At 34.6% G+C, this 26,013-nt stretch overlaps 1 protein-coding gene across 2 annotated transcripts in view; it reads left to right on the forward strand.

Annotated features, from left to right (window-relative positions):
- The window catches only part of NUP35 (nucleoporin 35), a 39,976-nt gene extending 14,745 nt beyond the window's left edge, over nt 1–25,231 (forward strand). Inside the window, exons 5-10 of one of the 2 annotated variants that reach the window (XR_008528216.1) lie at nt 12,304–12,445; nt 17,131–17,200; nt 18,005–18,133; nt 19,187–19,351; nt 20,244–20,404; nt 25,189–25,231. Coding sequence is in view for 1 of the 2 variants with exons in the window: in XM_054562646.1 (XP_054418621.1) it covers nt 12,304–12,445; nt 17,131–17,200; nt 18,005–18,133; nt 19,187–19,351; nt 20,244–20,321 (584 nt within the window). In the remaining variant the exon portion in view is untranslated. Of the gene's footprint in view, nt 1–12,303; nt 12,446–17,130; nt 17,201–18,004; nt 18,134–19,186; nt 19,352–20,243; nt 20,846–25,188 lie in introns of those variants that run through there. The other variant, XM_054562646.1, reaches the window with a different exon arrangement.
- Nucleotides 25,232–26,013: the final 782 nt, after the last annotated feature.

A 26,013-nucleotide genomic window follows, 5' to 3' on the forward strand; every position in this document is an offset into this window, starting at 1 on the left:
TTACAATAGTTTCTCATTGCAGCTGAAACAAATTATCATAGATTAGTGTCTGCATACAGTTCAGATTTATTATCTTAAAATTCAGGAGATCCGAAGTCTGAAATGGGTTTTAATAGACTAAAATCAAGGTAGTGGTAGGGCTGTGTCTTTTTCTGGATGCTCTGGGTGAGATCTTACTTTATTTTTCCAGTTTCTAGAAGCTGCTTGGATTCTTTGGCTCATGTCCCCCTGCCATCTTTAAAGCTTGCAGTGGCCATTTGAGTCTTTTCTTACATCATTGTTCTCCCTCCCCATTTAAAGACCCCTGTCATTATGTCAGATTTACTGGGTTAGTCCAGGAAAATCTTATTTAAGGTGAGATTAGCAGTCAGTTCCATCCACATCCTTAATTCATGTTTACCATGTAATGTAACTTATTCACTGCTTCTGGGTATTGGGACATGGATATCTTTGGGGGACTATATTTTGCCTACCACATATTTAATAGAATTTTAAAAAATTGGTCACCAAAATTTTTTAGTGTCATTCCGTGTTAGTCGTAGTACCATTGAGTGGTCTCTAGTTTTGGTGGGGGTATTATTTTTTAGTCAAAATAATAAATGAAGATAGTTTTAAAAATCAAATAGTACTTACATACATAAAATGAAATACAGCAGTCTTTAGCTTTATTCCTCCTGAACTAAGTTTAATAGTTTAGAACTATTTCTTTTTAGAATTTACTTCCATTTACTTAAGTGAGATGCTGTCTTAGTTTCTTGTTGCCATTGTAACAAATTATCACAAAGTTAGTAGCTTGAAACAACTGAGATTCATTCTCTGAGAGTTCTACGAGTCAGAAGTCCAAAATCAATTTAATTGGGCTAAAGTCGATGTGTTGGTGGGACTGCATCCTTCTGGAGGCTCTAGGAAGAATTCTTTCTTTTTTTTCCGTCAGCTTCTAGCGACTGCCTGTAAGCGTATCAGTGCAATCTCTGTTTCCATCATCACATCACCTCTCGGTAGCAAAATCTTCCTTCCTCTCTCGCTTATGAGGATTCTAGTGGATATATTAGGAGGGGGCGTCTACCTGAATAGTCTCAGATAATCTTCTCATTTGAAGATCTTTAACTACATCTGCAAAGTCCCTTTTGCCATATTATGTAAGGTTCCAGGGATTAGGATGTAGTCCTTGTGAAGGGCCATTACTGAGTTAGCTGTATGTGCTTATATTGGTAATTCTTGATTTTCGGTTTTCAGTATTGCTATATTTAAGGTGATTAGAAGATATTATTATGTCTTATCTCCCCCACATTACCTCAACATAATTATATTAAACTTTATTTTTTTATTAGTGTTTATATTATCACAACCATCTAAAACACTGTCAGTGCTGAACCAACTATTGTAATTTATTCTTTCTGTAAAATTTTAATTTTTCTTTAATAATTGTCTTTCCCTCCATTTCTCTAATTTTCTGTGTTCCATTTTCTCTATCTTAAGCAAATGTTCTGTTGCTATGATACCCGTCTATCTTTTTTAAATGTTTAAAGATAGTGTCAAACACATTTTTTTTGTTGTTTGTTTAAAGGAGAACATCTCTCTCTTAGCCTCTCTTTTGGCTGGTTCCTGTTTTAGCGTGGTGTATAGTTACCATTCTAGGACTTGCCTTAGCTAGTTTCTAGAGGTGAGCTATTTTTCTTAGATAATGTTTTTTCTTAGTTTATTTCCTCATTTGGTGAAGAACATATTTGAGTAGTTTTCTAGGAAAACTTGCATGGGGAGTGAAATTAAAGACCTCATTTCTGAAATGCCTTTTTTTCTATCTTGACACTGGATTGCTAGTTTGGCCAGGTATGGTATTTTACATCAGAATTTTGGAGGCATCATTCCATTGTGTTCTGTGGAAGTCATTTGTGGTATTGATTCTTAAGTCTTTGTATGTGGCTTGGTTTTGAAAATTTAAGATCTCTCTATGGTTAGTGTCTCAGTTTAATAAACGTGCTTTGGTGTGGAACTTTTTCATTTGTTTTACTGGGGAATTAATTGATGGATCCTTTAAAGACACTTAACTTCAGTTTTGGGAAACTTCCTTGTATTTGTTTGATAATTACTCTCCCTCTGTTTTCTTTATTCCTTTTTACTGGAATTCCTTCTAATTATGAGCCCTGTAGGTTTTTCTAGTTTTCTACTTTTTTCCCCTTACATTGTCTTTTATATATGTAGCCTGGTTTCTGAGAGTTATCCTTGGTCTCAGTTTCCAATTTTTATAATAATTTTTTGTCATTTTAATTCTTAAGAACTTTTTTGTTGATGTTGATTTTCGAATATACTTAAAAATGTAGCATCCTATTGTTGTTTCATAGATACTATATCTTACCAGTGAGATTAATGTTGGTCTTTTTTATTCCTGCTCATATTGTCTGTTTTCTTCTATTTTTTTTTTCATTTTTCCCACCTCTTCTGTCTTTCTGAAGGCATATTTATTAAATGGTCACTAAAGAATGACTTGGAATTAATCCATGGGGGCACATCAACATTCTCAGGAAGGGGGAAATTTGTGGAGAGAGGCTATCTCTTTTAGGGCTTCACTGTAAGGGGATTAGACAGTTAACTAGATTTTTGTTGGGAAAAATCTCTGATTTCAGCATATGTAGGTCTTATTTATTTATTTATTTTAAGTTTTCCCAAAGAAGAATTTGGTCTCCTTACAGTTGTTCTACATTGTGACTGGACTCATTGAGTCCTGACTTATTTAGATTATCCTTTTCCTCAGAGACTAAGTCTTTGGTGTTTTGGGAGTGGAGTGGATTAGTGACAGTCATCTGGCTGCTGAAGATGAGGAGGAGGCTGCCATCTCACTATTTATTATACACATTCATCTACCTTGATTTTAGCTAGTATCCTCTTTTACACCTTTCATAGTTGCTGTGGTTTCCAAAACCAGAGACTTTCTAAACTGACTGTCACTGAGTGTTTGAAGGAATTAGAGGTAAATACAAGTGTTAGTTCACCAAGTTTGAGTGGATGTTGTTGTATCCACTGTTCAATATGCTTTTGGATACAATGGGTTTGTCAGACTGGAAAGTACCCACAAGATTGCTCTTACCTCAAATGCTAGCTGCAAGCTTGAGGGTACCGAGAGCTACCTTTATTTTCAGACCTACTGGCTACAAAATCCCAGGTTCCCAAACCCACTCTTAAGGTTTGATAATTTACTAGAGTGATTCAGAACCCACTGAAACTGCTATATATATGGTTACAGTTTTAGTATAACAAAAGAAACAAATTAGAGCCAAAGAAAGAGATGCGTGAGGCAAAGTCTGGGAGGGTTCCAAACACAAAACTTCCATATGTTATGCTTCCAGCACTATACACAGGAAGCTCCCTGGCGCCTCTTTGTCCAGAGGTTTTATTGGAGTTTCATTATGTTAATATGATGGATTAAATCATTGATCCAAGTGGCTAAACTCACCTCTAGTCCCCTTCTCTGTCCAGAGGTGCAATGATACGTGGCTCAAAGCTCCATTCTTTTTTTTATCACATGGTCTTTCTGGTGACAGTTGCCCCGGCCGTGAGTCATTTTGTTAGCATAAACTAGTGCACTTGAGTAGCGCTTTTCATGAGTAGCAAAAACACTTCTCTTGCTAGGGAAATCTTAGGGTTTAGAGGTTACCTCTCATGAACCTGACAAACATCTGACCTCTCTTAGGGCTGAGGCCAAATTCTTTATTATATATTGTGGTACTTTATTTCATGGTAAGAAGAAACCTTTTCCCCCCAAGTTTCCTCCAAAATTTAGCACTGTTTTTACTTCTTTTATTTTCATTTAGACTAGTGGCCTATTTTGAAATAATTTAATGTGTTCTTTAATTGAAGACATTTTCATAAAGGGTAATAAGGTCTCCTGCCTTTCACTTTAATCTGATATTAGAAGAGTGTTTGAATTGTGATTTATCAAGGGACAGACATTTGATGTGGTTTGTTAGGTACACTTTATTTTCATCTTATAAAGCATAGCATGTGGGTATCAGAAGTCTGATTGAAAGGAAGTAAAATCAGTGGAGCAATTAAACATTAACAAGGTTGGGGCAATTATGCTAAACTTATGTAAATAGTTTTAGATTATGTATAAGTAATTATGTTTTTCAGAGTAGTTGACAGGGCAAAAATTAGACTTCTTATTTGTTTGAGACTTAATTTTGATTTTTTTTTAAAGGTCATAATGGTTGTTTCATTTGAGCCTTCATTTAATTTCTTGCTTGAAGGTTGTTAATATGATGTAGCATAAATAAATTGTACCATCTTAATGGTAATACAAAACATAAAAACATTATATTGGCTTATTATTACCAAAATGCCATTTTTCATCTTTTGTGTGTTAAAGGCATGTCTTTATTGTAAAAACTAAATTTATTTAAGAGTATTTTTTGACCCGAGAAAACCCCCACCATCATAGACATAGGCAACAGTATGGTGACCACCAGAGGGAAAGGAGGGTGGGGGAGGAAGAAGAGGATAAATGGTGATGGAAGGAGATTTGACTTGAGGTGGTGAACACACAATACAGTGTACAGATGATAGAGAATCATATGCCTGAAAGCCTATGTAATTTTATCAACCAATGTCCTCCCAATAACTGTAATTAAAAAAAGGAGTGTTTCATTTTAAATTACCTCATTTTAGAAATGTGTTATATTTATTAAATTCATCTGTGATGATGAGAAAAAATAATAATTGTTAAGTGTATTATAGCATGGATGCAATTGGATGTTCATTTCAATGATTATATTCTCTTTTAAAAAATTAAACATAAACTCAGTTTTAAAAGTCAGATAAATCTATAGGACAGAGCTATGAAATATACTGGGATTCTATTTCTTTCCTGTGTACCTTTGTTTTCTCCAAAGCTAATTGTTGCATGTAGACTTTTGCTTGATCGTTTTAAAATATTTGAATATTTGTTTCTTAAGCTTTCTGGCAGCTAAATTGTTTTTTAGCCTGTTAATTTCATGAATGAACATAAGCATTCAGTTGTGAGCATCTTTCCTTGTTTTCTAGTAGGGCCTAGGATAGTATTTTGAATTAAATAGAATCTTTAATAAGCCTAATAGATCTGAGGTGATCTGAAATATTTTTTTTTCCCTGAAGGAAAGGCTACATAAATTAGATTAATTGTGGTTTCCTAATTTGAGCCCAAATGAAGTAAAGGGATTCAAGTTGCTTGGAATAATTAAAGAGTTAAGAATTTTTGAAGTTTTTAGGTGACCACAATGTTTTTCTCCTTAGTGAGAATCACATTATTGCATTGCATTTTTAGTTGATTGATACTTTTAACTTTTGATCCTGTTGTAATTTTGGTTTGGTATTGTTTGAAGGCAAGAGCTGTACATCATTCCTAGAAGTCCTTCAGACTTTGACTCTCAATATATTTGCACTGTTAATGCAAAAGAATAATTGTACCAAGTGCATCATTTGTATTGAAGTTATATATTGTTAAAAACAGTTAACTTTTTTGAATTCTTGTCTACTGTTCTATTTGATTCTTGGAGTTACAAGTCAGTCTTGCATTACAGGTTCATTTATGGATATAATTAAGGAAAACTAACATTTATTATCGGTTTATTGAGATATAATTGACATAAAACATTGTGTAAGTTTAAGGTGTACAATATGTTGGATTGATGCACTTACATATTGCACAATTACTAAAGTGTCAGGTAACACCTAATTACCATTTCTTTTCTGTGGTGAGAACATTTAAGATCTACTGTATTAGCAGCTTTCAACTATCTAAATAGAGTGTTATTAACTATAATATAATGCATAACTTAGATCCCCAGAGCTTACTCATCTTATGACTAGAAATTTGTACCTTTTTACCAATAACTCCCTATATCCCTCAGCCCCTGGTAACTACCACTCTACTCTCTGTTTCTATGAGTTTGGCTTTTTTACATTGCACATGTAAGTGAGGTCATACAGTAATTGTCTTTCTCTGACTTCCTTCACTTATCATCATAAACGTCATGCCCTCAAGGTCCATGTTGCAAATACCATGATTTCCTACACATTCATTCATTGATGGACACTTAAGATTGTTTCCATACCTTGGTTATTATGAATAATGCTGTAATGAACATGGGAGTGACAATATCTTTGTCAGATACTGTTTTCATTTTCAGTGGCTATATACCCAGAAGTGGGATTGCTGGATCATGTGGTAGTTATTTCTGTTCCTCAGCAGTGCATAAGGATTCTTTTTTCTCCAAATCCTTGCCAACACTTTTCTCTTATCTTTTTGATCATGGCCATTCTAAAAGATGTGAGGTGATACCTCATTGTGGTTTTGATTTGTATTTCCTTGATGGTTAGTGATGTTGAGCACTTTTTTTTTTGTACCCATTGGACATTTGTATGTCTTTGAAAAAATATTTAGTTACTGTAGCCATTTTTAAAAATTGGATTGTTTTCTTTGCTATTGAGTTGTATTAGTTTCTTAAATGTTTTGGATATTAATCCCTATCAGATGTATGGATTGCATTATTTTCTTCCATTCCATATGTGTTTTTTTCATTTTGTTCATGGTTTTGTAGATGGCTTTAAGAAGTATGGACATTTTAATATTCTTTGAATCCATGAACATGCTCTTTTTCCATTTGTTTGTATCTTTAGTTTCTTTAATCTGAGTCTTGTAGTTTTCAGTATAGAAATCTTTCGCCTCCTTGGTTAAATTTGTTTTATTGTTTTTGATGGTATTGTAAATGGAATTTTTAATACATTTCTTTTTCAGTTATTTCATTGTTAGTAGTTTAGGATTTTCTATATATAAGATTGTATCATGTGTAAATAAAAACAATTATACTTCTCTCTTTCCAATTTAGATGACTTTTATTTCTTTTTCTTGCTTGACTGCTCTGGCTAGGACTTCCAGTACTACGTTGAATAGGAGTGATAAGTGGATACCCTTTGCTTCTTCCTGATCTTAAGGAAAAAGCTTTCAATCCTTTCTCCATTAAATATGATGCTAGATGTGGGCTTGTTGTATATAGCCTTTATTATGTTGACGTATGCTCTTTCTGTACCCAATTTGCTGAGAATTTTTATCATGAAAGGATGTTGTGTTTTGTCAAATGCTTTTTTCTGCATTTATTAAGGTGATGGTGTGACTTTATCTTTCTCTAAATGTGGTATATCACATTTACTGATTTGAATATGTTGATCTGTTCTTGCATTTCAAGGATAAATCCTGCTTTATTTTGATATGTGATTATTTTACTGTGCTGTTGAATTTGATTTGCTAATATTTGTTGAGAATTTTTGCAACCACAGAATTTTTGTTAATCAGGAATGTAGTGTCCTTGTAGTGTCCTTATTTGGCTTTTGTGTCAGGGTACTGTGGGCCTTACAAAATGAAAACTAACATTTATTGAAAATCTTAAACATGCTCTCTCAGTTAATCTTCAACTGGGTTGGATAGGATAGTTTATGTACATTTGCGTTTATGATCCTGATATGTAAAATGGATACAGTATTTATTTCTCATACAGTTGTTTTTAGGATTAAATATGACTATATTGTAGTCCCCCCTTATTTGCTGGTTTGCTTTCTGCAGTTTCAGTTACCCACAGTCACTGCAATTCAAAAATATTAAATGGAAAATTCCAGAAATAATTCATATGTTTTAAATCGAGTGTTGTTTTAAGTAGCATGATGAACTCTTCCCCTGTCCCACTCCATCACTCTCAGGACGTGAATCCTCGCTTTGTCCAGTGTATTCACGCTGTATCTGCTGTCCACTTTGTTTGTGTTCAGGTAACCTTTATTTACTTAGTGATGGTTCCAAAACATAACAGTAGTGATGGTGGCAGTTCGTATATGCTAAAGAGAAGCTGCATGGAACTTTCTTCAAGCTCAAGGAAGAATACAGTAAAATGATATTTTGAGAGAGTCCACATCCACATAACTTACATTACAGTATATTGCTATAATTATTCTATTCATTATTGATAATTTTTTGCTATGCCTAACTTATAAATTCAACTTTATTATGGGTATGTATGTGAAAGAACAAATATATAGTCATGTATTGCTTAGCAACAGAGATGTGTTCTGAGAAATATGTCATTAAGTGATTTTTGTTGTGTGAACATTGTAGAGTACAAATCTAGATGGTATAGCCTACTATACATCTGGGCCATATGATATAGCTTATTTCTTCTAGACTACAAACCTGTACAGCATGTTACTACTCTTGAATTCTGTAAGCACCTGTGACACCTTGGCAAGTGTTTGTGTATCTACACATGTCTAAACATAGGAAAGATAAGTAAAACATGATATAAAAAAATAAAAGGTACACTTGTATAGCCCACTTACCATGAATGGAGCTTGTAGGACTGGGAGTTGCTCTGAGTGAGTCAGCGAGTCAGTGGTGAGTGAATGTGAAAGCCCAGGACATGGTGTACACTACTGTAGACTTTATAAACAGTGGACGTCAGCATCCCCACAACACTTAAGTGCTAATGTATTGCACTATGATGCTACAATGGCTATGACGTCACTAGGCAATAGGAATTTTTCAGCTTCATTATAATCTTTTTTTAATTCCTCACCCAAGCACATGCATATTGATCTAGGGGGGTGGGGAGAAAAACATTGATGTGACAGAGAAACATCAGTCAGTTGCCTTTCACATGCACCCCAAGGACTGAACCTGCAACCTAGGCATGGGCCCTGACCGGGAACTGAACCCATGACCTTTTGGTATACTGGACAATGCTCTAACCAACTGAGCCACACTGGCCAGCGAAGTGCCAGTATAATCTCAAGACCACTGTCCTATACGCAGTTTGTTAACCCAAATGCTGTTGTGTGGCATGGCAGTAGTATATCTAGAGCTTGGTACTTGTCCATGATTTTAGACATCCTCAGTGAGGGTTTTGGAATGTATCCCCTGAGGCTAAGGGGGAGACTCAATACATGCAGTCATCATCATTAACATTGTTACTGTTTTTGTTTATATTTTTGTTGTAATATTTGGGAAGTAAGACTTAATAACTTGCTTTAGTTGTGACAGTAGAACTGTAGTGTGAACTGACTCCAAAGCATATTACTTACTCTTTGCACTACACTATGTTCTCTACCAAGGTCAGTGATTGGCCCAAACCTAGTACTGTTCTCTGCCATCCAACCCAGTCTAGTTCTGGGCTCCTAACACAATTATAGGTTGCCTTCCAAAATGCAAGATGCTTTGCTGCCTTTCTCCCCTATATATTAAAAATAGTTTTATTTTTGTAATGCAATGGCAGTTGGAGGCTCCATAATAAAATAATAATCTCCCGAAATAAATTATTGGGGGCAGTTCAGTGTTTTTTAATTTTCTTTGACCTTTTAAGTGTTACATCTTTTTTTTAAAGATTGTATGTAAGTATTTCTTTTTAGAGAGGGGGAAGGGAGGGAGAAAGGGAGAGAAACATCAGTTTACAAGAGAAACATCAATTGATTGCCTCTTGCACAACCCCCAACCAGGGAGCTGACCCATAACTGAGGCATGTGCCCTGACCAGGAGTTGAACTGGTGACCTTTCAGTTTACAGGATGATGCCCAACCCACTAAGCCACACCAGTCAGGGCTATAATTATATCTTGAGAGTAACTTGGTTCTCCAGTCCTCTTCTGTTGTGGGTTAAAAATGTGTCACTTTGAGTCAATGTGATACATTATTAGATTGTTTAAGAGAATTTTTGATGGTTTTGAAGAAATCATTCTATTTTCATTAGTAGAAAATTAAAACTCATTTGTAACTTTTTTTGCATCTCAGTTTTTGATTTGAATAGTAATTACTTTACTATTTACTTCCTAATAGGTTTGGTCCCTGTAAATTTTTATATTTAGTCATGCATTTATAAAGTATATAGGAGGTACTTGACACACATTAGCATTTACCAAAAATGTGTTTTATTTAGGGTAAAATATAGTCAAGTAGAGTATAGGAAATTTAGGGTTGAATGTAGTTACAAATATTTATTGAGTAACCTTCGAGAGCTTTCTATGTGTAAATTTCCATCAGAAAATACAGTATATGGCCTTTTAATAAATTTCCTACCTGCTCAATATAGTATATAAAATTTTATTACAGTATCTCCCCCACCCCCCGTAGAGTATCTTTTTTATTTCTTAAAATATACTTTAACAAATCCATTTGACTATAAACTTTTTGGAAAGACTTAGAGTAATTTTCATCTTAGTTGGGAATTCAGAGAAAATGACAAGGCAGCAATATGAGCAGAGAACCTTCAGAAAGTTAGTAAACATAGAGTTTGAATCCTGTGCAAGGTCCGGTAGAACAGTTGTTCCTTAAATATTGAAGACCAAATTGCTTTTAGATGGTAGCTATTGGTACTTGGCATTAAAGTTAAAACTGAGAACTATTGTGAACTAGGCATTAGTTAAAATAACGTTTCACGTAAACATATATAACCTTTTTTAAAGTAATCATTTTTCTACAAGAAAATATTTTCAGGAGAAGAGTGATATTATTTTATGTTTTTCAAATCTTAATGTCTTGCTTAAAATACAGCTGAGTTCTCGTATCTGCTTCTGTATTAATCTGAATTGATTGAACCACATCAAGTAGTGTCTGGAAAAGTCCAATGTACTCTCATGAGTGAGTGAGAGTGAAAAAGGCAAAAGAAACCTTAAATTATTATGAAAAAAATTTTGACTTAGTTGATTCCATGAGAGGGTCTTGGGGACTCCAAGATCTAAGGACCATTCTTCTACAACTGTTGCTGTAGTAATTAGTGTTAACTAGATTACTGGCTGAGAGCTTATGCTTTGAATTTGAATTGCCTAGATTGGCATTCCAGCTTGCCTTCTGGATGTTATTTCATATTACCTTGTTTCTAATTTGTTAAATGGAGCTACTAATAAGATCTATCATATAAGGTTGTTAGAATTAAATTGTACATGTAGAGAATGGTATTATAGGCACTCAGTGAAATGCTACCATTCATTATCATTTCAAATATTTCGTCCTGTTATGCCATCCTTTTTATGCTCACAATTTATCATGGCCTTCCCAACTCATTTCAGGTAAAAGCCTAAGTCTTTACAGTGGTTTACAAAGTTTTTCTTTGTGATCTGATATCTTCTTACCTGGCTGTGCTCACCTACTTGTTCTGACCTCATTGTGCAGTCTCCCTCCCTCACTGCGCAAAGACTGGCTTTCTTGTCCTACATCAAACATCAGTCATATCCTTTATCAGGAGTTCGTACTTGTTATTTTTTTCTTCCCCACCTAATATTTTCCCCTAATAAATAGGGGAGATATTGGCAAGTTTTGCTCACCATCTCCTTCAGGTTTTTGTTTTAATGGCACTTCAGTGAATTTTTTTTCCCCTATTAAACCCTTCCACATATGTATGTACATACTTGTCTCCATTCTGTTTTATTTTTTTCTATAGCATCGCCTGTTTTATGACATATTAGGTATTAACTTATTATTTGCCTCTCTTTCACTAAGATTTAAGACCCATTAGAAATAGAATTTTTTTTTCCAAAGTCTAATTTGTTCACTGCCGTATCAAGTGCCTGGAATTATGTTTGGTACATATTTAAGTGCTGAGAAAATACTTCTTTATGAGTAAATCATTATTATTACTCCAAAGACTAAAAAAAAGGGGTCTCTGCTGCTCAGAAATTTGTGGTCCCAATAGGACAGTGCCTCGCAGGTAAAATGAACATGGAAAGCATTTAGCTTGGCATGTTGAACAGGTAGAAGTTCTTATTAATTGGTAGCTGTTATTGAAGGATAAGTAAAGAAAGAACAGAATCAGACATTTAAGATAGAAATGACCTGAATAAAACAAAATTGCATTTGCATGTTAGGGTTTGGGTTAGGGACCATTTAGTGGCATATTGGGAAGGTAAGGGTAGACCTTAATTGTGGAGGCCAGGCCATTTGGATTTTGTTCTGTGGGTAATGGGTGACTAAATATTCTGCAGGCAGAGGTGCCATGAGGAAAGTGGTAGGTTTGGAAGATGAATCCAGCAGAAGTCTTTGAGGTTGACTGATGATCCTTCTGTTGTAGGCTTAACCAGAAGTTAATAAAACATTTGCAAAATCATAAGTTATTCTCACTTATTTATGACTCTCAAATTTTATGGTAGTACAAAATTATCATATGAGGACAATTGTATATTTTGAACTACTTTTGCAATTGCCAACTTTTAATATACTTTTTCACTTAAAGCTAAAAGCTTTGATTTAAAGTTAACCAAAATGTTTATATTTGTAACTAACTTACTAAATATACTAATATAGGGCAAAGTATGTTTAGTCCAGCAAACATTGGTCAGCCACGAAAGACAACATTATCTCCTGCCCAGTTGGATCCTTTTTATACTCAAGGAGATTCTCTGACTTCTGAAGATCACCTCGATGACACATGGGTAACTGTGTTCGGGTAAGGTTTCTGGATCATTTACCATTGGGGAAATAAACCTCCTCAGTGTTTTATAATGAATTTTATCAAATAAAAAAAAAAAGAATTGCACAGCAAACACCCCTATACCCACCACCTAGATTCTCTACTTAACAATTTGCTACATTTATTTTATATTTTATTAATTCATCCTTTTTTGTTGTTGTTGGTACATTTCAGAGTAAGTTGTAGACTTCAGGACAAATCACCCCGACATTTCAAGATGCATGTTATTAACTAGTATTCAATATTCATTTGTAGTTTCATTACCTATCTGTTTGTCTCTTCTCAGATTATTTTCTCTTCAGTGTATTTGCTGGATATTGCAACAGGGTTGCCCCATTAAATTTAGGAAACTCCTTTCTCTCTTTCTAGTTAGTGACTGTTTCTCTGCTTATATCGGACTGAGCCAGTTTGGAACTAACAAATTGAATTTCATTTATGGGAGACTTCCGACCAACCTGGAGGTGCAGGTAGATATGCTTTGCTTCCTTGCACAACCAAAAGAAGGAAAACATCCAATTTAAAAACAAAAAACAACCAGAACTGCCATAAAGTCGAACTGTATGGAAATCTGACAACCAAGGAGTTAAGGAAGAAATAGTCATCCAGACTAGAAGAAGGGGTGGAGACGATGTGCAGCAAGGCGGCAACTGGAGGACCAGGTGGATGAGGCAGTGCTGGTAGACAGGGCAGCCCCACATTTGTGTGCAGACAAACTAGGGGAAACAACTGGGTAATGAGACAGATGCCGCAACCCAGGGTTCCAGGGTTGGAAAAGAAAGCCTCAAAACCTCTGGCTCTAAAAATCCTGTAGGGGTTGTGTCAGTGGGAGAAACTCCCAGTCTCACAGGGGAAATCTGTTGGAGAGACCCATGGGCCCTAGAATGTACATAAACCCATCCACCCAGGAATCAGCACCAGAAGGGCCCAGTTCTTTTGTGGGTATCGGGGGAAGTGACTGAAAGCAGGGTGAGAGACGAGCAAGTGGCATTGTTCCCTGTGACCCCCTCCTCCACATACAGTGCTGCAACGCAGCGAAGTGGGTGGTCCTGCCCTGGCAAATACTTAAGGCTCCACCCCTTCCAACATAACAGGAGCTCCAAGACAAAGAAAAATGGCCCAATGAAAGAACAGTTCAAAACTCCAGTGAAAGAACTAAGTGAAAAGGAGATAGCCAACCTATCAGATGCAGAGTTCAAAACACTGGTAATCAGGATGCTCACAGAAATGATTGAACATGGATGCAAAATAAAGGAAGAAGTGAAGGCTATGCAAAATGAAAGAAAAATATACAGGGAACCAACAGTGAAGGGGAGGAAACTGGTATTCAAATCAATGATTTGGAACAGAAGAAAGAAAGAAACATTCAATTGGAACAGAACGAAGATACGAGAATTCAAAACACTGAGGAGAGGCTTAGGAACCTCTGGGATAACTTTAAACATTCTGACATCTGAATCATAGGGGTGCCAGAAGGAGAAGACAAAGAGCAAGAAATTGAAAACTTATTTGAAAAAATAAAGGAGAACTTCCCCAATCTGGTGAGACATGCAAGTCCAGGAAGCTCAGAGAGTCCCAGAGAAGTTGGATCCAAGGAGGACCACATGAAGACACATCATAATTAGATTACCCAAGATTAAAGATAGGGATAGAATCTTAAAAACAGCAAGAGAAAAGAGTTACCTACAAAGGATTTTCCATGGAACTCTCAGCTGATTTCTCAAAAGAAACCTTGCAGGCAAGAAGGGGCTGGTAAGATGTATGCAAAGTCAGGAAAGGCAAGGACCTACATCCAAGATTACTATATCCAGCAAAGCTATCATTTAGAATGGAAGGGCAGGTAAAGTGCTCCCAGGATAAGGTAAAGTTAAAGGAGGTCACCATCACCAAGTCCTTATTATATGAAATGTTAATCTAAGAAAAAGAAGATTAAAACTGAACAGTAATATGACAGCAAACTCAACTATCAACAATGGAACCTATAAAACAAAAGCAGACTAAGCAAACAACTAGAACAGGAACAGAATCACAGAAATGGAGATCACATGGAGGATTATCAGGGGGGAGGAGGTGGTGAGGGGAGAATGGGAGAAAAGGTACAGGGAATAAGAAGCGTAGTTGGTAGGCACAAAATAGTCAGGGGAAGTTAAGAATAGTATAGGAAATGGGAGAAGCCAAAGAACTTAAATGTACGATCCATGAACATGAACTAAGTGGGGGGGAGGGGATGCAGGGCAGAGGGGGATAAAGGGGAGAGAAAAAATGAGACAACTGCAGTAGCATCATCAATAAAATATACTTAAAGAATTTCAGTTGTGTATAAATAACTGTGTCACAAGTATATACATGTATATACTTCCTAGTCACAAAACATTGACTATTAATAATTTGTTTCTAACTGATCCAGATGCATTTTGAATAGATTTTTAGATCAAAAAAGTACTTTATAGCATCTTAGAGATACTAGATCTTTTATAGGTGAGGAACCAGATTATAGATGGGTTGATTTATTCAGAGGTTTACATCTAGTGACTAGTTAAGCCTCAGCAAAATGCAGGTCTTCTGATTTTTAAACTGTTGTTTACACTGTATTATGTCAGTTTGTTTCTGAATGTGTTATATGTCATACTGATAACTGGACCTAATTATATTTAGTTTTGGGTAAAAATATAAAAATAAAACATGAGCTCCTTGAAGGAAGAACAATGCACAGTGAATATTAGTGGACTTTATATATTCAGTTTATTTAAAAGTTAAAAATTCAAAAGAATGTATAAGACTATACAGTGAAAAGTTTCCCTTCCCACTTTTTTTTTTCTCTTTAAAGCAACAGGGTGACACCTATATTTTGTGTAGTCTAACAGATTCTGTGTATTACTGATTCTGTTTAGGTAAAAAGTAGGGCCATTGCCTTTCCTTGTTTTGCAGAAGCTTGTACTTAGCCCTTTATTCTTAGTATTTGGACTGGATACTTGATTTTTTATGTGTTTGTTTAAATTTTTATATTCTCTCATGAAATGGTTTTCTGTTTTTCAATTTGGATGTTCAATTCCAAGTTTGTTTTTTAGTCTCAGTAGTAATGGTGTCAATTATAAGATTCCTTAGTAGTTGGGTAAATTACATAAAGTTCTTTTCCTAGTCCTTTTCTTCATTTTTAAGACATACACTTTCTCAGCTATTTATTTTCTGTTGGTTTTATTTTTTAGTAACCCTCTATATGAGTTTAGTTGAAGGAAATGAAACATTTTCTTCTAAGAAAATGTTTTAATCATTTATAGAGAAATACATCTAAAATACATAATATGTGTTCTTTGATAATTTAACTTTTCCTGTTGACTTAGGCTCTGCATGGGATACCATTCAGATTGTTTTAGGGTATAAAGGATATTGGAATGTTTCCATTCAAAGTCCCAGAGTCTGAGAATCACCTTTTATTTCTCAGATTATCTCCCTCACTTGCAACCATTATTTCTCCCCTTCATTTATATTTTCTTTAGCTCTGTTTTGTTAGGTACCCTGCCTCATTTATTTTTTTTGGGGGGGGGGGTTTGAAATCATATTCAGAATTATATAACATAAAATAAAATTCCAGTTCTGAACGCAGTATTTTGCTTACATAGATTTTACTCACATAGATCTTAATGTGTGGAGTTTCTGATTTATTTTTGAAACTCAGATTTTTTCCCCGCAATCCAAACTCCAGATAACTGTAGTTACTGGCTAAGGAAACTCCAGATTTTCACATCAAAATACCTTTGTGGTTTGGATGATACAAGTATTAATGTCTTACAAAATATTCAGACCACAGAGAACTTTATAAAGAAGAAAGTAAAAGCCACTTAGAATTTTCCCACACAGGGTATATGGCTGTTAAAATTTTGGTAACCATCCTTTTAAATGTTTCTATACCGTTGATAATGGTACTGACTTTTATTTTTGTTTCAGGACTAAATTTATGAATTTTCAGGTGGTACTCAGTGTATAATGATAATGACTAATTTTAAATTATTTCCCTTTTACTAACTAGTGTATCTAAACATTTCTCTCGCTTTCTCTCTCTCTCTCACACACACACACATACACGCACACAACTCTTGTAAAATAAATTATGTACAGAACTGCAGCTCTATAAGTCTTTTGTTAGGGCTTGATATGGCAGAGAGTGGAATTTTAGAGATTTCAGGAGAGGAATCTGGGAATGGAGTAGAATGGCTGAGACAAAACTGATTTGGACATATTTGCTTTTGGGCAATGTGCAATGATAGATTTAGCTAATAAGGGGAAATAGGATGATCTAGGATTTCCCGTGGTTCTAGACGAGTAATTTTCAACTGGTGTGCCTTGGCAGGCACAGTGGTGTGCTGCAGTAATTTTTAAAACATGCAATACCTGTATTTAGTCAGAGGCACTGACCTCTTTTCCCTTAGAGTGTCAAATTTTAAAAAATGACAAATTTATACCTTTTTGTCAGATTGGTAAAAAATATATTTTTGCTGTGCCACAAAATTTTAGAAATTAGTTTATGTGTGCCATGAGATGGAAAAAGTTGAAAATCGCTGTTCTAGACAGTTGGGAAGAATTTATTTTGAAACCCCTGTAAGTATGGTAATTTGCATTCATTTCTATTGGGAAAGATGACTGTTTGGACAACTCTTTTTTTTCAGGTTTCCTCAAGCATCTGCTTCCTATATATTATTACAATTTGCACAATATGGGAATATCTTAAAACATGTGGTAAGGCTTAATTCTTTTCAATTCAAGATTTAGGCTGAGGGCAGATAAGCTATGAATAGAAGGAAACTTTGTTGCTGAATTTTATATCTTCTTCCTTTTTAAAAAAGTTTTCATAGAATGTGTTAGAGTTTGGAAGACTTGAAGTTGCATAGTATTTGTCAAAAAGGAACGAAGAGAAAATAAGTAATAGAATGAAAGTTTCAGGCTCCCTCCCACTCCTTTTCTTGATTAGTGTACAGTCTCTTAAAAAGATAAATTATGCCAAATATTGTCATTTTTCCCATTTGAGCTTGTTTTATTGGGGATAAAGGAAAATGGAATTCTTAGGGCTTTTTAGCTTATAGAGAACTTTTAAAAAAATTTTCTTTGCACAAATTATAAATAACAAGATTTTTTTTTTTTTTTACTAGAGAATGACATTTAATTTACACTCAAAATCAGGTGATGAATACAGTTTTTAAAAATTTCATAGCAAGTATTAATAAGACCTTTTTATAGCAAGTTATCTTTTTAAAAATAACCAATTCATAATTTTAAAAATTTTGTTAGAAACAGTTACCTTTTGAGTTACTTTGCTTTTAGAGAATATTTACCATATATTCTTTATATTAGAGAATTGAGAGCCAGATAGAAATTACTGAAATTATTTAATGGGAGTTGTGTTGAATCCTACTGTATAGCTAAAATTCTTACATGGCATCAAATTAAAAGTGTAAGCAGATTTATCTTCATATATTTCTATTTTCTAATATAATACATTAAATTTAGATTTTACATTTTAAGGAACAGCTTCATTTTTTGCAGATGTCTAACACAGGAAATTGGATGCATATCCGTTATCAATCCAAACTGCAGGCCCGGAAAGCCTTAAGCAAAGATGGGAGGATTTTTGGAGAGTCCATCATGATTGGTGTAAAACCATGTATAGATAAAGTAAGTTATTGCTTATGTAAGGAAAATGTCTTAATCAATTTGAAGAGCACACGTGCAAATACTGATACTAACAGTTACGTCACTTTGCTTCATTATGCCTGTTTTTCTTAGTTTGTAAACTGTTGATGATGTTATAGTACTCTTTTCTTGGTAAGCCACAGATATTTAATCATAAAACTTTAAAATTTAGAAGTAATCCATCCCAACTCTTTCATTTTGCAAATAAAGATAAGAGTGTAAGAGGACTTAAGTAATTTATCCAGAGTTGTGAAAGATGAGGTCTAGTTTCTATTCTAGGTCTCGTAACTTCTAACCCATTCTTTCTTTTTCAAGGCAGCATCAAATTCTTTAAGAACAAAGGAATGGTGCTAATTCAGAATGAACTATTTCACATAATGGTTAACTTAAATGGTGGAAGCTTTTTATTAGGTATTTCTGTATTAAGATACAGTATTTAAAAATTATGCATTCATATTACTTATAAAACAATACTGAGCACAACTTAAACTTCTCTTTGTGGCTTTAAATTTCTCGTGATCATTCTTTAAGTAAATATGTGTGAAATATACTACCTATCAGGGACTGTGCTTGGAGATTGAATACACACATTAGTGTACAAAGCAAATATAGCTCCTTGTGCTCATAGTCTAGGATCGCTGTCAATATTGTGTTGGACCAGATGTTTGCAGAGGCTAGGTGAGAATTTGGGATTACTGGGTACTAAGTAGCATTGGACTTTAATTTTCCCCATCTCCCAGATTTCCAAGGACTCTCTTTTTCTTTCTTGCGAATTTTCCTTATTGGTTGTTAGGAGATTCTTACTCTTGTGAGTCTGTAGTTGTCTTCAGGATGTTTGAGGTCATTGAAGTTAGATTTCTGGCTGAACATTAGATCTCAAATGCTAGCCAAGAAATATATATTGTTTTATCAAGCCCAGCATTATTTCAAATATTAATTAGATCAAATAAAGCATGCATCTTTTAATAGTTTTCTTTGTAAGTGGGATGTAATAATGTTTATAAACAGAAAAGTTCTTTATCTTTATTTCTCTAGAGTGTTATGGAAAACAGTGACAGGTGTGCTTTGTCGTCTTCATCTCTAGCCTTTACACCACCAATCAAAACCTTAGGTACACCAACGCAACCTGGAAGTACTCCTAGGATATCTACCATGAGACCTCTTGCTACAGCATACAAAGCTTCTACTAGTGACTATCAGGTATTTTAAGGATTGGATAAATGGATGTACTTTAAAGGCTGAAGTGCATAGTATGTTTAACAGTTTTATTGGATCTATTTTAAAAATTAGAATTTTGGCCAATTGGAAGTATCTCTTGAATTTTAAAAAAATTTCTTTGCCATTTTAAAAAACATTTTGAGAGTTAAATTTAGTTTTTTTCTAAGTTATCTTTGTGTATGTAAAAAGGTTTTTTTGTGTGTGAACATATTTGGCATGAAGGAATGTTAAAAGCCCTATTAAATTGATAACTAAATCTGATGGTATTACAAATGAAGAGCCTTAGGTTCTGTTCGAGTAGCCTTTGGTTATCAAAAGAAAACCCTGACAAGTTCCCATTTCAGATTTTCTCATTTCAAAAAAGATTTAAAGGACAAGTTTACTACATTTCTTGAAGAATGGTAGGAGCATTATGACTCTCATCCAGTATGTTATTATCCCCTAATTAATTGGGCAGGAGTTCTGAACTTGCCTAGCAACAGGCATGGGTTCTGAAACAGCAGATAAAAGATTTACCAATTTATTCTTTGATTTCCTCATGAAATTTGGAGATCATTCTTGAACTGTAGGTGTTTTTTTTTTTTCCCCTTTAGTTTCTTTTTATTTTAAAGCTCTCATCTCTCATAGCTTTTGTGTTTGTTCAATTTTCTAATTTAAGGAGTAGATGTAATTTGCCTTGCCAAAGGAGTATGGTTTTAACTATTCTTTAAAATATAAGGATGTTCTAACCAAAGCCATATTTTAATTTTTAAATATACAGTTCAGTTTACAAATGCATTTTAGTTGTTTGGCTCTTTTAAATTAGTCATTAACTGTAGAATTGACTGTGAAGCTGAAGAAACTATAACCTAACAATTTTGTGTTTTTTTAATAGGTCATTTCTGACAGACAGACGCCAAAAAAAGATGAAAGTCTTGTATCCAAAGCAATGGAGTACATGTTTGGCTGGTAGTATAGTAAGAGCTAAGAACTCAATCAACTGCAAAGGAGGAGGCTGGTACATTAAAATAGCAGAGCACTGCCGGGAGGCCTTCGGTTAGTTATATAACCACTCTTGGCAGTATTGGATAGCTATCTCCTACTTCTTTTTGAAGACTTTTTCTTCAATGATACAGTATATTTGTAGCTCGCACTTTAAAAGATACTTGAGATGGTTTTAAAGAAACAAAAAATCCCTTTAGGATTTTGTGCTTTCTATGGTAATGCATGCTTAAGCACAAAAAACTCAACATTGATAACTGTAAATTATATAATTGAGTTTGCAGTGAAGCTTTGTAGTCTTCATGAATTGATGGGGTGAATTTCATGAAGGGTAATTGTCCAGCTATTTCTAACAAGACACAAAGATTATAGTTAACAATTTGAATTATGGCCTTTTAATTTAGGTAGTATTTAATATTTTAATTATCCTTGTTTGTGTATGTCTTTTCGTGGATTGTCATCTTTCAGTATACTTAAAACCAAAACAGTTTTTTAAAAAACCTACTAAAGTTCTTGATAATAAACTTTGCCAATTATATGTATCGGATGTTTTTTGAAAGAATGATTTATTATTACAAAAAGTTTTAAGTGCCTGCTGAAATAGAGAAAATAATGTCATGAACCTCCATATACCCATACACCAGCTTTAGTAATCATCGATATGTTATCATACTTTTTTTCTTTTCTCCCTCTTTTATTTAGTTTAAAGTATATTTCAAATGCGATTTCATTTTAATCTAAATACTTGAGGGTATATCAAAAAAGAACATTTCTTTTCTCCCCCCCCCCTTGTGGTCATTTTTTTTTTAACTTTTTTTAATTGTTCCAATACATTTGTCTCTACTCACCACCACTCTCCCCTGCCCCACCGACCCCTACCCCCACAATCAAAAAAGAACATTTCGATTTGTAATTAGAAATGTTATTTCTAAGAAGTGTAATTACAATATTAGTATCATACCTAATAGAATTAATGATTCCTTAATGTCTAATATCCAGCCTGTTTAAAAATTTCAAAAATTAAATGTATTTATGGTTGGGCATACACATATATTTTGTTGTTTTGTCTTTGGAGTGTGAAATCTAAATTAGCTTCCCACTCTTCACCCCTATCTGACACACTGTGACCTTTTGAAGGAACCATGTGAGTTTCCTATAGTGTCCCGTGGACTGAATTTGATTTTTTGTTGTTGTTGTCATTCATCATCTATCCCATATCTTAGAAGTTAGATTTCGAGAGGATTAATTAGATTCTGATTTTATTTTTTTAGCAAGAATATTTCATATTAGTATAGTATACTTTATATCATGAAATCAAGAGGTACTTAATTCTGATTGCACGTCTTTTAATGATGCTCAGATTGATCATTGGCCTTATGGGCAGAAGAAGCCTTATACCTTCATCAGAAAGTCTCATGTAACCTTTTTACAAATTTTTTTAAAAGCATGAATTAATGACACTTGCCTGAATCAGTTATTAAGGTTTGCAAAATGGTGATTTTCAAAATTTATCATTCCTATTGCACTTTCTAGCTGGAATTGTGTATCGAAGAGCCTTGATCCACCCATGAGTGCAGTTTGGTTACCATGGAATACATGCATGCCAATACGGCAGGATAAACATTTAATCCTTTCTCTTATTCGTTTTTAGAGTAATTTTGGTGTCATCGTAACCTTTGGTGACCAATGAATTACAAAATATTTTTTCCCCTTTACTATCACTATGAACTTACAACTTTTCCCCTCTTAATTTACTATTTCAGTCACTTGTAGATATTATTCTTTTGTTTGAGTTATCCCCTTTGGCTGGTGAGAACCTCATCAAGGTGGCTCTTTTGTGTAAAAGGGTTTTTTTTTAAACTATTTTTAAAGATTTTTATTTATTTTAAGAGAGAGGGGAAAGGAGGGAGAAAGAGAAGAAGAGAAACATCAATGTGTGGGTTGCCTCTCGCGTGGCCCCAACTGGGGACCTTTCCTGCAAGTCAGGGCATGTGCCCTGACTGGAAATCGAGCCAGTGACCCTTTTCGTTCATAGGCTGGCACTCAATCCACTGAGCCACACCAGCCATGGCTAAAGGAGGTTTTTAATTGCAATATATTTTACTGTAGTGCAGGTTTCCAGGTACTCTGTATCTTTAATACATCTTTATTTTTTTTTTTAAAAACAGACTGCATGGAAGCTTTTTAAATATGCTTTTTAAATCACAGTAAACTACCATTGAAGACTTGGTTAGTTTTCTGAGATGAAGCGATACCAAGGAATGTACAGGCATGAATGCAAATCGATTTATCATTATATTTATAGAGTATTTTTTATCTGGAACTTTTATATTGAAGTCTTTCTCTTCAATTTAAAATAGAATTACATTTTATATTCTATTTCATTACATGCAGAACTCAATTATTTAAGGTAGAACTGGCTTTGGCTACTAAATCCCATTAAATTCTTGGGTTTGTATTTGAGTTACACAAATTTTTGTAAAAAGACTGGGTATTTTTTTCCCCCCTTTTTTTTGAGAGGATATTTTATTTCTATAAAATTCTGAGGAGTATGAAGTTTCATTTCTGACTAAAAATATTTGCTGTGTTTGGATTTTTTTAACCTAATATTATATATTATATATCTTTGTATCTTACATATCTTTGTATCCATCACAGCATTTATTTAAAAAGAGCCAGGAAATATGTAAACGTATCAAACCAGCATGTTGAATGCCTCAAACTTATACAATGTTATATTTCAATTATGCCTCAATAAAAATACAGTAATTAAAAAACCAACTACAAAAACATAAAAAAAGCCATGGAAATTTCAGAAAGTAAGCTGCCATATTTTCCAGTACTATACAGAAACAACAGAAGTGGGAACTCTGGAGCTAGAGAAGTTACCCTGAAACAAGCTTCTTTCTAAAAGTTCAGAAAACCTCATTTCACACAAAAATAAGTAATGTAAAACTAAAGTCCTGCATGGTTTTTATGTCCTTTATACATCGAAAGTGTATCAGAAAGACATGCTGATAAAATGAAAACTGTGACCTATTTAGAAATGGGCTACAAAAATTTCAAAAATGATACAAAATGTGAAAGAATACCAAAAATAAGAATTTGAAAAACTTGTGAAAATACTAGAAATAATGGGAGAAATTCTTCAGAAATGAAGATTAAAGTAGAATAAACACAAAGGCAGATAAACAACAGATAATGCTTTAAGGGAAATAAAATTTAAAAAGGAAGATGGCTTTAGAAATCAGAAACAATATAGAAAGGATTAGTTGGAAAATGTCAATTTCAGAGAATTAAAAATATCAGAACATACATAGTGAACAAATATGAAAAATACTTTGCTGAAAAAAATGATTTGGAACTACATGTTGGAAGAACACCCTGTGTACCTGAGAATATTATCCTAGATACAAACTTTGGTTTTGGCTATCTAGACAAAAACAAGTGACTTATAAAGAGCAAGACTGAATTTAGCACTGTGCCAGGGAAATAGCACATTTAAGATATTTGTGGTGGGGAAAAAATGAGTAAAGGATTTTATATATAACAAAACCTTTTTCTTTTAAGTATAAAAATCATTGCCCAGACATTCTCACCATGTAAGAATTGAGAGAACATATTTCCCTTGAGTGCTTCCTGAGGAGTAGACTAGAGAATATGTGCAGACAAGGTAAATAACTAGAACTGTGTTGACATAAAGTCTGTGGTGAGCATTAAATCTGACATCACATCACTAGAGCAAAGGGCTGACCAGGCTTATTGCTGGAAGCTCAGCCCATGGGGTGGATTTTCCCTCATCACTGTCTTGCAGCAGTCAAGTTTTGGCTTACCAGCAACATGTCAGTCTGATCCATTTGTGAACCAAGTCCGGATTTTTTTTCTTCTTTGAACTCCAATTAAGTCATAGGTTGTGAGTTGAGAGAGCAAGAGAGAGAGATGTTAGTTTATTGGAGGTAAGTGATGTGGGGTTCCGGGCTACCTTTTCATGAAATTTGGAACCTCTAGACCTGCTTGGACCCTGTCCTAAGTGTACCATTGTTTCTTGCTATTCTGGCTCAGTGTTACGGCTTGGTGGATCTGACAATACTAAGCTTATGAAGGGCAGCTCTGGTCACAGTTTTATGCTGTATTGTAAGTGATGGTTAGGTGCTAAGTCACTTGTTCTAGTGTATGCTCTCACTTTCTTCTGGTACCCTTTCTCAAATTGGGCCCCCCTAAAATCATCTAAGTCGTCCGAGAAGGGCTTTGAAGCATTTTTCGTGCGTATATTTTGTTTTGTCTCCAAAATCCAGAATACTACCAGGTGCTGTATCTCTGTTAGTGGTAGGAGGAGCAAAGTGAGTAACTCATCCTTTAGGAGGGAGTGTCCCTGCATGCCCCCGACCACTTGACTCCTCATAAGTTCACTGGTGTAGATAAGCCTCTGAATTTTTGTGGTGTATCCAGTATCTTCTGGCATACATGTGCCTTGCTAGGAAGTCCAGAGCATTTTCCACTTATTTTTGCCAGTTCAATAAACATGATGCCATCAACTTAAACCAGCCCGCTGCCCAAATTACCAAGAGTTCTGGCTCTGTTATGGTATGCCCACTGTGAGACAGACATGGGCCAAATTCATCTGTCACCTGGCATCCTTATGGCTCGGCTTAAAGAGGGACGGTGAGAAACATTTTGGTTCATCAGTGCTAACTAAGACCCTGCATCTAACAGCCCTTAAAATACCTCTTCAGTATTCCTCTATTCCTCTTCAGTGTACAGTTACTTAGAAAGATGAAGATGATCTGTGATAGTTGCTACTGTATAACTAATTGTGGCCTTTAAAATTCCTTCCTCAGTTGGAACTGGCCTCCCATTTAGTCTGGGTCTAAGAATTGACTCCTATCAGAAACGGCTCTGTGGTCGCTGATGTCGGCCTTCTGCGAACGAGCTCTGGATCTATGAAAATGATACGTAGACCAATACCTTCGGTGGCTTCCCCTTCCTCCTTTTAAGAATGCATTTTATATACCAAAGAAAACATAAATATACAAAATTAAAATACAGCTTAATGAATAATATGGTGAGTAACTACTAGTCAAAAAATAGAATTTTAACAGCCTGTCAGCATGCCCCATCTCAATCCCACAAAGATAAACTTTTATAATTATTTAAATGGTTTTATTATCCAAATGTGCATTCTTAGATACTATAATTTGCCCTTAAAAAAAACTGATGCCTTTTAAGTCTATTTTAATCTACAGGTTCTCCATGCATCCTTTTCTTTCTTTACCACTTATTGTTGAAAAATCAGTGTCGTTTGATGTATAGGATTTACCGCATTCAGGACCTGCTGATTGTATTCTCCTGAAGTGGTTCTGCATTTCTTCTGTGTTCTGTATATTTCAAATTGACAGGTGGACCCAAAGACTTAATCAAATTCAGGTTTGATCTCTCAGCAAAACTATAGCTAATGTGTTCTTTTTATCAAAGCTCCATTAATTCACTGGGGATTAAAAAGGGTGATATTCTAATTTTATCATCTTTAGTAGTGTTTTTCTTATAAAACCACTTCCCCTTCACTTGTATTCTGTTATTAGTGGTGTAGTAACTGGCCTCCCATTTAGTCTGGGTTTAAGAATTGACTCCTATCAGAAACGGCTCTGTGGTCGCTGACGTCAGTG

This window comes from Pteronotus mesoamericanus, unplaced genomic scaffold (assembly GCF_021234165.1).
Source record: "Pteronotus mesoamericanus isolate MK-2021 breed Mesoamerican mustached bat unplaced genomic scaffold, CSHL_Meso_final scaffold_651, whole genome shotgun sequence".
NCBI lineage: Eukaryota > Metazoa > Chordata > Mammalia > Chiroptera > Mormoopidae > Pteronotus > Pteronotus mesoamericanus.